This window comes from Cydia splendana, chromosome 24, assembly GCF_910591565.1.
Source record: "Cydia splendana chromosome 24, ilCydSple1.2, whole genome shotgun sequence".
Taxonomy (NCBI): Eukaryota; Metazoa; Arthropoda; class Insecta; order Lepidoptera; family Tortricidae; genus Cydia; species Cydia splendana.
The window spans coordinates 3,458,579-3,471,065 of NC_085983.1; the positions used below are offsets into that span (position 1 = coordinate 3,458,579).

Here is a 12,487-nt window from a genome sequence, read left to right on the forward strand (position 1 = left end):
ATATAGCGCCATCTAGTCTGTATCTTTAGGTATTTAAATAAAAGTAAACAATCAATTTGTACATTTTCGGGTAGTTATAACATTTATTGGATAACCAACCAAATACAAAAGCGCCTGGATCTGTCACTGAACGGCCTGACTTTAACCTACATTATTTGATCGGGTAATGTTTTCATCTACCCTCAACTGGCTTAAGGAGACATTTGAGGGTAGATTTTGTTTACTTTTATTTTAATACCTAAAGATACAGAGTATAGTTCAGCTTTACATAATATTATTCACTTCGTTTTTCGTCTTGTTATTTCTCTGTCTATGCTTAGACGTACATTAATAGAGTACAAAAATAAATTCTATATACGAGTTAATTGGGTTCATATTTATGCTAAATCCCTGAAAGTTCGGCGTTACTAAAGACAAGTGAATAATATAGACTTGTAGTGTTCAAATTCATGCTAATGTTTCGCTCTCGACCTCATAATTGTTAATGGATGTATATGGCATCACATCACATCAACCAGAGGTTCCATTTTTTTAAAAGTATTTCAGATACCTAATATGGATTATGGTCTTAGTCCAAAGTGGCGCCATCTACAACAATGACGTAGAACGACAACTCATATGGCGAATAACGTCTCTATTATTCACTAGTCTTTGGAATTGGCTCAAATTTCATACATACATTTACTCAAAACTTTTGGGGCCACAATATAAAGACCCATCATAATTTGAGATTATTAGCTAAGTTGAAACTTTATTAAACCTGCACTTTCTGCTCCGCTAACCTCTTCTTTCTCCTGTTAACGAAAGGCATTAATATCCACAACGCCGCCCCGGCCATATATATCAACCCAAACGTCAAAAACATATGCATATAGTTACCATCGGCCTCGAACCAGAGACCGCATATCGGCGGTCCCACCAACTGTAGTATACCGTTCACGAACAAGCTTATACCGTATGTAGACATTAACCTATCTACCCCTAAAATCTCCGCCATAACTAACGTAGTCGTAGCATTATTAACCCCAGAGGCTAATCCGAATAATGCGCATACGACGCTTATAGAAACATAAGACTCTAAAAACGGTATCGTAGATAACGTTATCCCTGAAAAAAATAATCCGCCGACGAAATAGAAAGTTTTCGGTATCAAATTTAAGTCGCATAGGGCAGAACCGCCGATCCTCCCTACTAAATCTAGAGCTGACACAGTGCTTAGTAGGTACGCGCCTCTGGCTTTTGAAAAGCCTATGTTTTGAGCGTGAGATGGTAGGAGGATGATAAAATTTGTACATGATATTGCTACGGTGCTACTTGATATTAGGATTATCAAGTATGTAGGGTCGGAGAGTAGGCTAATATCAAAGAATTTATTAGGTTCTTTATCCTTCTTTTTCTTGCAACAAAAACAGCAGTATGCTACTTCGGCGACGCTATCTGTTACTGATTTTAAAGAGAATTGAGAAGCGAATTCATTAGGCTGGTCGAAAGCTGACAATGTAGATCCGTGGAAGGGTGTGTGGACGTACGCGAAGCTAGACGTAGACATGTTCCTTTTAGGGCCTGCTGTACTTAGTCTGCGTCCAAAAGTCTCTACGGACCCTAATTTGGAGGCGTCTCTATCTAAAGCCATGGATGCTGAACTAAAGGCGGTTTTAGGTATAGGTTTGGTGTAAGATAGTTTTCTTTTGGACAAATTCTGTCTTAAGTTCGCCGAGGAAGGCGAAGTGCAGTTTTGGTTGAGCGCGTTGGAATTCTCTTTGGTAAGTTTGTCTATGTGTCCGTTCTCTTCGCTGGGGAGGGTGGGAGAGAGATTGAAGCTTTCCACTGGTTCTTCTTCTTCGAAGAGTATGTCCTGAAAAGAGGATGTCCGTTTCATATGGAGAAAAAAAACAAAATGGAGTTCAACAGAAATGGCAAAAAAAGGAGTGACATTTACTACGTTTTTATATTTTTACGAATGACTGTAACTTTTTCTTTGTTTTAACTAAATATTGATAATAAACATATTTGAGCGTTTCTTTTATTTTTTGCCATTTTTATATACTGTGACCTATTTTGCCACTTTTGTGTTATTTCTACTCAGAATCACGAGCTCTTTCAATCCTAATGGGATAAAAAAAATATCCGAGTTGTTTTCCTATTGTGTTACCATTTCCCCATATACTTTGTATGGCGGTAACAAAAAGGAAGGTTTAAAAAATGTATCGAAATTTTAGGACACTTTTTTTCTCCTATAAGGATGAGAAGGGCTCGCAATCATGACTAGAAATAACACAAAAGTGGCAAAAAAGGTCACAATATATAAAAATGGCAAAAAATAAAAGAAACGCTCATTTTAAACTAATAATTACCGGTAATACAAGGTTTTAATTGTACAGTAGCCATCAAATACATCAGGCCGGCCCAGGTGCTCACATATATCTGAACACGCCTCTATTGTCAAACCGTTAGAGCTGTATGTTCAGATATTTTTGAGCACCTCGCCCGCTCCGATATATCTGACGGCGACTGTACCAATTGTTGATACCACCATGTTCGTTCTTTGAAAACTGCATTATTACGAAATACCAAATAAAGGTAAATGGAGCATTCCACGGGCTGTCCCGTACAAACGCATTTTATTTCCTGTGTGTGCGACTTTTTTTCGGCATTTAAAGCAGACGATTATTTTTCTGTGCATATTTTTGACCATTTGTCACAGAAAAGTAAACTCTTATACCTGCAAATCTTCAGAAAATTCGCGTTTGTACGGGACAAACGGTAGACGATTTCGTGGAATGCTCCAAATTCGGTTTACGGTATTTGCCATTTCTATTAAACTACAAGCCTAAAGTTTTCTACCAATCTAAAGTTATTTATTCATCTAAATCAATATCATTAAATCATTCAACAAAAAATAAAAAAAGTTATACGAAAACCAAACCCTTAATTTCGCAGTCTATGACAGAACATACATATACAGGGTGGCTAAAAAATAACTGCATTCCCGTTGCCAGGGAGGTTTTGGGATTATACTGAGCAACTTTTACTATGGGACCGACCCAAGAAATCGAGAAATAATATTTGGCTGTTTCATACATTTTGGCTGGTCCATTTTCTATGGCAGGGTATTTTTTTACGATTTCGGGGTTGGTCTCATAGTAAAAGTTGCTCAGTATAATCCCAAAACCTCCCTGGCAACGGGAATGCAGTTAATTTTTGGCCACCGTGTAGTTCGGCCCAAGACTTTTAATAGACAGAGAGAATCATAGAATCATTGTCTTCGCTAGTACTACCACCCAAAAGAAAGGGATAACTATATTTTTCCTGATTCTGATTGACAAGTTGTGTTTATATAATATAAATCCTTCCCCTCCTGTATTTTGTTCCTAGCTAGAATCATTAGAACTATAAGCTTAACTTTTTTGTGCAAAATTAAGGGTTAACCGAACCCTGTCCTCCAAAGCAGTTATTATTTATTAATATTATTGCTCTCGGGATCATACGTCTCTATTGCTCCTCATTTTTACTCGTTATTTAAGTTATTACAATCGTATAATTCCTTAATACCGGTATTAGAAGGGTTATTACAACCGATATTTAACTCCTTACCGGTATTAGAAGCCACTACCAAACAAATACCGGTACTGTATACAGATGTAGTGCATAATCTTTTATTTACCATCGTATTTTCACGGAAACGCACGAGCGTGTCATGCTATTTCAGTCAGTCCCAGCACAAAGAGTACTGTCAAACTGAAGTAGCATGATAAATACGGACGTTTCCTAGATAACATCAAAGCGAATTTGACATAGAGAGTTACTGTCATGGTAAATTATGTAGCTACACATTTACTGCCATCTTTCGACAGAAGATTAAAACTGTTAGAACGTCATTTGACTTTGATCATCATTCCTTCACTATGTGTTAACTTGTTAAATATTAATACTAACGCCATCTACTCGAGAGTAGGCTGAAGGTTATGGCGCCATCACTTGAAAAGATTGCACCATACCTTTGGCCTATAGTCGAGTAGATGGTGTTAATATTAATATTTAACAAGTTAACACATATCAGTGAAAGAATAATGATCAAAGTCAAATGGCGTTCTAACAGTTTTAATCTCCTGTCGAAAGATGGCAGTAAACTTACAGTGGCTACATAATTTACTTTGACAATCCGCCTCTATACACTATTCTCTTTGATGATATGATGGCAAAGGATTATGCACTACCCCCCCTTATTCATAAACTCGCTGCAAAGCTCAGTTAGCCAATAATCGTTTGTCCTTATCTATCACTTTGACTTATGTATTTGTAAGAAAGGGATTATTTTACTAAATCAGGCCCGTAAAGTTTTATGAATAAGGGGGTTAATTAACACATCAATAATCACTTTCCTAACATTAAAATTAATATATTATTACATATATTGTATTACCATTATCACACTTTAATCGCTTCAATATTAGCATATAGTTAAGTGGTTTTGAAAATGAAACTACCGCCCGTTTGTGTTAACAGAGAGTAAAAAGTCACTGTATCAATGTCAATAAATGCATACCGCGAAATATAGTTAACCCTTTACCAGGCTAAGTGTAAGGCCTGAGTGGACGCTCGAGTTGGGCGTGCAGCGGGGCGGGGCGTGCGGCGTGCATGTTAAACAAATGCAAACGTATAGGAGCGGCCTTAGTGCACGCTGCTCAAATCACTTGTGAGCCCGACGCCACGCTGCACGCCCCGCCGAACGCTCCGCTCCGAGCGTCCACTCAGGCCTTACACTTAAGGGATATATATTTCCCACATACAGCACTTCAAATATGTGTTCTATTTTTGATCAGTATGTGTAAGGCCTGAGTGGACGCTCGGCGCGGAGCGTTCGGCGGGGCGTGCAGCGTGGCGTCGGGCTCACAAGTGATTTGAGCAGCGTGCACTAAGGCCGCTCCTATACGTTTGCATTTGTTTAACATGCACGCCGCACGCCCCGCCCCGCTGGACGCCCAACTCGAGCGTCCACTCAGGCCTTACACTAAGACTGACTTTCGATTGTCACTTGTAAACTGTCAGCCTGGTAAAGGGTTAAAGCAGTAACGAGACTCACAAGTTGTGCAAAATATTGATAGCATGTGTAAAGTTTAAGAAAAAATGTGGCCCCCACTTTGAATACTTTAATAGTAGAAACCTAGATAACTGTTTTGCATAGAAGCCATAGATGGCGCCATCGTAGGTTACGCCTGTCTCTAGTTTTGTTCTATGAGATTTAGCTTAGCTTGACATGAATATCTAAGAATTTGACACAATTCTAGGAATTTACAGGAAAACCTATACTGGCACCATCTGTGAAATACTTCGACCGGCCAACACCATTGTCAAACGTACATTTTTGACAATCATGTATATGTATTGGCCTGTATGTTCTCATCATCGCTTGTCTATTGTGAGCCCTAATATGGTTGGCTAGGCGGTACTTGCTTCGCGTAATGTACGGAGCCGTACAGTACCATCTACATTAGCTGTCAATTTCCAATCACGCATTTGTCTTAGCATTTACGAGTACACATTTTGTACAAACATTTACTGTTTGCCTACAATATTTTGCACCCACTGTCTTATAGTTCGTTCGCGTTAAGAATGCAGTAAAATCATTAGGTATAGTCCGCCGACCTAGCCGCGCCCGTAACCAATCAAATTGTAGAAGGTAGAGAGGCAATAGAGAGTACTCTCTCCAGGCGGGTGTTATGCCTGGGGACCGAAGTCCACTGAGTTGGTCGGAAGTTATATATATAGCAACTGACATTTAAAACTCCGTAAGCGCGATGTAGGTCTGTTACTAATTGCGTTCTAGCTCCCTAACGCCATCTGTTAGATTATTAATGGCACGACGTTGGCAGTGATAGCTAAAGGAGACGCCACAAAATCGTTCCTGATTAGAAAGTAAAGTTCACAGTGACAAGTAGAAGGCATACTTTATAATTAGGAACGATTTGATTGGTTACGAGTACACATCGGTAACTCGTGGCATTTAGATACTTAAAAGATTAGTTTAATTAATTCCTTTTTTTAGTGGTTTCTTTTTCTCGACTCGTATAGGAAGAACATTTTCACATCGCTAGTCTGTTAGAAACTGTCAAGTGCCACGAGTTACCGATGTGTGCTCGTCACTAATCTTTTAAGTGTTACCTAAATGCCACGAGTTACCGATGTATAGTTATGAGCATCGCTAGGCCGGTGGACAATGATGATTTTACTTTTCTTAAAGCGAATGAACTATAGAGTTAGACCAAGAAAAGTCTGCAGCGATTTTGATAGTCCACGCAGTGCAAGTGTTATTTTTACGTCATAATTTCATCGAAGTTTGACGTTTAAAATAACACTAGCACTGCGTGGGCTATCAAAATCTCTGCAGCCTTTTCTTGGTCTAACTCTAGTATTTTTTTCATTTGTCTATCGCGTTGAACGCTATTTTAATGACATTTTATTTGACATTGATCTTTATTTTCACTACTCTCTGGTGTTAGAAAAGTGATTACCGAGGAGTTAGTAAGGCAGTATGATTGTATTTTTATGATTTATGTATGTAGTTGTTAATTGTTAAACAGTTAAGCTAAAGCAATACCTCAACATTCTGTCTGTATGTCTGTTCGTGGTAAACTCGAGCGACTTTTACAAAGTTTACACTTCTGTTTACTTATGTTTTGAATCTTAACTATAAAATTATATGTTTAACCTCAATATATTTTAATATGTGCGATGCCGCGTATTTATAATTTAACAAATCGCCAGACAATAGATTGCATTTAAAGATTGAAAAGTAGATTTTCACAGAGAGAAATTGCAAACCGAAAGCAATAAGGTCTGTCAATTACCAGATATTTAGAATAGCAAAGCAACATAGGTTAGATGTGGAGATGCATTTCATTAGTTATGATCTTATGGTAGCAACACAAAAGGCAACTTTGTTAAAAACTGACATGATATTTAACCCAATGGGACCGACTAGTAGAATGTAACCGGTATTTAAGTATGAAAAAATACCGGTGATTTGTGAGCAATTTACCGGTAAAAAAAATTTACGATTTACGGCAAAAAATGGTTGACGAACTTGACATATTGTCAAGCCACTTGATAATAACTTACAAACGCGTCTCTATTTCAGTCAGTCTCGGTACAAAAAGTACTGAGGTTGACTGAAGTGGCATGACAAATACGAACGTTTCCGAGAAAATACGATGGAAAACAATTATGCACTACATCTGTAATCGGATAACTTCGTCTTCGCACAGATCATAATTATAACTTATTAAAAAAAATTACAATTAAGTTTTATTGTTTTACACTATATATCTGGACCTTGTCATAGTAGATCGACGGGCGATCTTGACTCCTTTGAAAATGACAGATGGAAGACTTCAAAAAATACGTGGACGAATGAGAAGGAGGCTTTTGGCTAGCAGTAGGACGTTATAGACCCGTAAAAAAAAATATTATAAAAAAAAAATTGTAAAAAAATTGGCACACGATGGGTGGGACATTTTTACATGTAGGTTGTACGCATAAATACACGCATGGACAAAATTAGTAATTTTGAAATTACTTAAACCTTCTTTTGCGTTCCTCTAAATTCGTCCATAAGTATATAGCGTTTACCGGTAACATCATGTCAAAGTCTTTATACCTTCACCAAAGAGAATATGAAATAGAGAGTTAGTGTCATGGTAAATTATGTAGCTACTGTACATTTACTGCCATCTTTCGACAGAAGATTAAAACTGTTAAAACGCCATTTGACCATGATCATTATCATCTTTCACTGATATGTGTTAACTTGTTAAATATTAACGCCATCTACTCGAGAGTAGGCTGAAGGTTATGGCGCCATCGCTCGAAAAGATTGCACCATACCGTTGGCCTACAGTCGAGTAGATGGCGTTAAATAAATTATGTAAAGTGAAATAATAAGGATCAAAGTCAAATGGCGTTCTAACAGTTTTAATCTTCTGTCGAAAGATGGCTGTAAACTTACAGTGGCTACATAATTTCCTTTGACAATCCACCTCTATACACTCTATTCTCTTTGCCTTCATTAAAACATAAATCATGCAAAACATCCAACACAGCACAGACAGACACATACAAACACACATAGAAATATAAATGGATTGCTTACTTTTAATGTCGGTGATCCCAAAAAGGCACGGTTTCATTTTCAAAAACACTTCAAAATAAATCACGGAAAACCCTCATTTCGCTATGAAAGCAATACCCGCTGAAGCGACGGTAATACCGATAAAACCATACCGGTAAAAAACGGTAAAAACCGGTTTAAAAAAACATAACCTCTAGCGGCCCAGAAACCTAAAGAAAGGTCTCTTTTTTAATATTTATTTTGACAAATCTAAATTGCATTTGTTTTGGCATGTTTTGATGTCGCAGTGCCTAGCCAAGATGCCAATCGTTCGCTCCGCAGCGAACGACGATAATCAATCTGTATCACTCTTCCATATTAGGCGCTTAGCACACTGGATCCGATGTTTGAGCTAGACAACGCTATGTGCATGTTATAGCGACATCCCGCTCGCACATCGGAGCAACGTGTGAATTGGATCCAGTGTGATAAGGAGCGTAAACGATTGGCATATTGGCTACGCATCCTAAGCGGCTAGAGGATAACACACGTGGCAAGGAAAATACCCAATAAATTATAACTTTTCGCATAAGCGAAGCTCAGCACACTCAAACCGCAAACATTATGTGCTACTAAAAGAAAAACCCGAGAAAAAAGAGGCACTATAGCCGGAGTAAAGTAACATTAATATGAATTATAACACTTTAAACTCTCGCGTTTTGAACACATATTTAATTACACAAACGGGTCTACCGCGATATAATTTCATTGTTTTTAGGGTTCCGTACCCAAAGGGTAAAACGGGACCCTATTACTAAGACTCCGCAGTCCGTCCGTCCGTTCGTCCGTCCGTCCGTCTGTCACCAGGCTGTATCTCACGAACCATGATAGCTAGACAGTTGAAATTTTCACAGGTGATGTATTTCTGTTGCCGCTATAACAACAAATACTAAAAACAGAATAAAATAAAGATTTAAGTGGGGCTCCCATACAACAAACGTGATTTTTGACCGAAGTTAAGCAACGTCGGGCGGGGTCAGTACTTGGATGGGTGGCCGTTATTTTTTTGCCGTTTTTTGCATTATGGTACGGAACCCTTCGTGCGCGAGTCCGACTCGCACTTGCCCGGTTTTTACCTTCAATTCCGACGTTTCAGCTGAGTTGCACCAGCTGTGGTCACGGACCACAACCACTAACCGACTAACCACCTGGTGTTGGACCAGATGTGGTGCAACTCAGCTGAAACGTCGGAATTTAAGGTAAAAACAATGAAATTATATCGCGGTAGACCCGTTTGTGAATTAAATTATTATGAATTGACTCTAATGTAGGTATGTGTATGTAGCCAAGGCTATCAATCAAATAAAACTGATTGTAATCAGGGATCGGAACCGGTTTTTTTGCTTCGAAAAAACCATATTTTTGGAATTATTTTATACTCGAAATGTAGGATTCAGTTATTTTTTAGGTAACGACTCTGTATAATTAGATTGCCCAATTAGAAATGAAATAATGAACAAAGAACGAAAAAATACCGTTTTCTTTCCCATACAAAAAATACCGGTATCCGATCCCTGATTGTAAAGTCTAAGAAAAAAACGTTCCCCTTATTTTGACATCCAAAACAGATGGTGCTGTACTCCGTCATATATTTTGCGGTCACTGAAGTGTCAAACGTCAACTTTTGACAATCAGAGTTACCGCAAAATGTATAGAGCTGTACAGCGCCATCTCGTTTACCTGTCAAATTCGAAGCACGAAATTGTCTTAGATTTTACGCATCTTACTCAATCAATGTGTCTTTGCTATCAATTAAACGGTAGGTCTTAGGTCTTAGCTACCTAGGTACGCCGTTGAAATGACTGCGCCGAAACAAACATACAAGGTTCTAATTTTCGGTAGTCTGACCAAAGTTTCGGTTTCGGCAGGTTTCGGTATAAAAGGCAGCATATTTCGGCCGAAGAGGTTCCGTTTTGTCGGAAACTAAACTTCCGGTTTCGGCAAAAAAAACGGTTTTATCAAAAAACCGGTTTCAGTAAGAACGAGGGTGCGGAGTGTTAGGATCGGCAATGCATGTAACACCACTGGAGTTGCAGGCGTCCATAGACTACGGTGATTGCTTAGCACCAGGCGGGCCGTATGCTTGTTTGCCACCGAAATAGTATACAAAATCACTAATATATGATGTGAATCAAATAATAAGGATAAGCATAACTGAAAATTCAATTCCTTCGATACTCCGACTATAGGTCACTCTGTCAGTAAAATCTGTGTACTTTATTTTTCATTGTATAATAAAATATAAATAGAAAACTAGGGAACTAGCTATCACAAACACCCCGTATATGTATTCACGTCGCAAAGTAATGTCTAATAAAGGCAGGGATCGGAACCGGTTTTTCGCAAAAAGTACGAAATAACCAAATATTTCGAATTATTTTATACTCCAAATGTAGGACTTGGTAGTGTATTTAGGTAACGACTTCATATTTTTAGATTGCCCAATTAGAAAAGAAATAATTAACAAAGAACAGAAAAATAACGTTTACAGTACATATGGTCCTATTTTCCCGTACGTGCGTAAAATACCACTTTTCGTGCGATGACAAAAGTTTAAAGGGCCATATGTACTGTAAAACGTTGTACGATACACGTGCGAATAGGTAATTCGCAACTCGTGTCGATTTAAAACACTCCCTTCGGTCGTGTTTTAATTTATCACCACTCGTTTCGAATTTCCTCTTTTCCGCACTTGTATCGTAAATAACTATTTCGTTACCATACAAAAAATACCCGGTATCCGATCACTGGTCTAAGGGCTGAAAAGTATATAAATTGGTGCTGACAGTTGTGTAGCCTCTATAAGTATAATAAGTGTGTGCGTGTGTGTGTGTGTGTATAAGTGTGGTACCTGAGGGTTGTCCTCCTCCTCCTCAGGCTCCTTATATTTGCGGACCATGTGCTCCTCGACGGGCTGGAACAGCAGCGCGGCCGCCCACACGTTCAGCATGATCCCGCCGAGGATCAGTACTGCCCCTCTGAAAATATTCAAATAAAGGTAATCGTTATTCTTTTTTTCAGATATTTTAGTCAATATGCGCGACACATTCGTAGCAAAGAGAATTTGAAATAGAGAGTTACTGTCATGGTAAATTTACCATGACATAACATGTACTGTAGCTACATAATTATGTAACTACAGTACATTTACGGCCATCTTTCGACAGAAGATTAAACCTGTTAGAACGCCATTTGACTTTGATCATTATTCTTTCACTGATATGTTGATAACTTGTTAAATATTAATATTAACGCCATCTACTCAAGAGTACGCCAAATGTATGGTGCAATCTTTTCGAGCGATGGCGCCATAACCTTTGGCCTCTGGAGGTATTTCAGTTCAACTAAACTCACTTATATCCGTAAGTCTCCAGTAGATACCGGAGCACCGGCGGCAGTATGATGGAGCCGAACGCGGAGCCCGACATGCAGATACCGTTGGCGAGGCCGCGCAGGCGCACGAAGTATGACGTCACGATGTACACGGTCGGAGGGAAGGCGAGACCCGCGCCCGCGCCTACTAGCGCGCCGAAGCTGTTTAAAAAAATTAAAAAAGTAAAAAAAAACGCAGGTTAAAAAAAGTCCACGCGTGTCGAATTATTCTAGTTATTTTTCCTGAAAGTAAAGAGATAGTTTTTGATCAGCTTAAATTATTTCAAGTGTTTTAATTTATAAATATATAATATATGATAACAGATATTAGGGGGACGTCTTACACAGATCAACCTAGCCCCAAACTAAGCAAAGCTTGTACTATGGGTGCTAGGCGACGATATACATACTTATATAGATAAATACATACTTATATACATAGAAAACACCCGTGACACAACAACAAATATTTGTGTTCATCATACAAATAAATGCCCTTACTGGGATTCGAACCCAGCACCATCGGCTTCGCAGGCAGGGTCACTACCCACTAGGCCAGACCGGTCGTCATTTAGGAGGTTATAACGAAAATTGAATTGAAAAGGGGTTTGGCGGGAGAGTACAAACGATAGGGTTGAGTGGAGGTAAGGAGGGGAGGCCCAGCAGTGGGACTCTAAACTAGGCTAACAAAAAAAAAAACGAAAATTGAAACCAAACCGTTCTCACCTGAAGTAAAGATAGCTAATGTTGAAGGCCCAGCTACTGAAGATCATACCGAAGGCAGCGAAGGTCCCGCCGAGGAGGGTCACCGTCCGGTAAGACCATTTTACTGACAGGATGGAGGATAGGGGACCTGAAACGTGAAATATTCATTTAGTTGTAAACTGGAATAGAAACCTAGCTAAGGAAAAAGTGAACAAGCCCTTCAATAGCGGAGGCACAGGGCGG

At 38.9% G+C, this 12,487-nt stretch overlaps 1 protein-coding gene across 3 annotated transcripts in view; it reads right to left on the reverse strand.

Annotated features, from left to right (window-relative positions):
- The window catches only part of LOC134802349 (monocarboxylate transporter 13), a 93,905-nt gene that overhangs the window by 13,512 nt on the left and 67,906 nt on the right, over positions 1–12,487 (reverse strand). For 2 of the 3 annotated variants that reach the window (XM_063774964.1, XM_063774963.1), the window contains 3 exons: positions 12,266–12,392; positions 11,522–11,701; positions 11,019–11,145 (listed from right to left, as the gene is read on the reverse strand). In XM_063774964.1, coding sequence (XP_063631034.1) covers positions 11,019–11,145; positions 11,522–11,701; positions 12,266–12,392 — 434 coding nt within the window. Of the gene's footprint in view, positions 1–2; positions 1,856–11,018; positions 11,146–11,521; positions 11,702–12,265; positions 12,393–12,487 lie in introns of those variants that run through there. The other variant, XM_063774966.1, reaches the window with a different exon arrangement.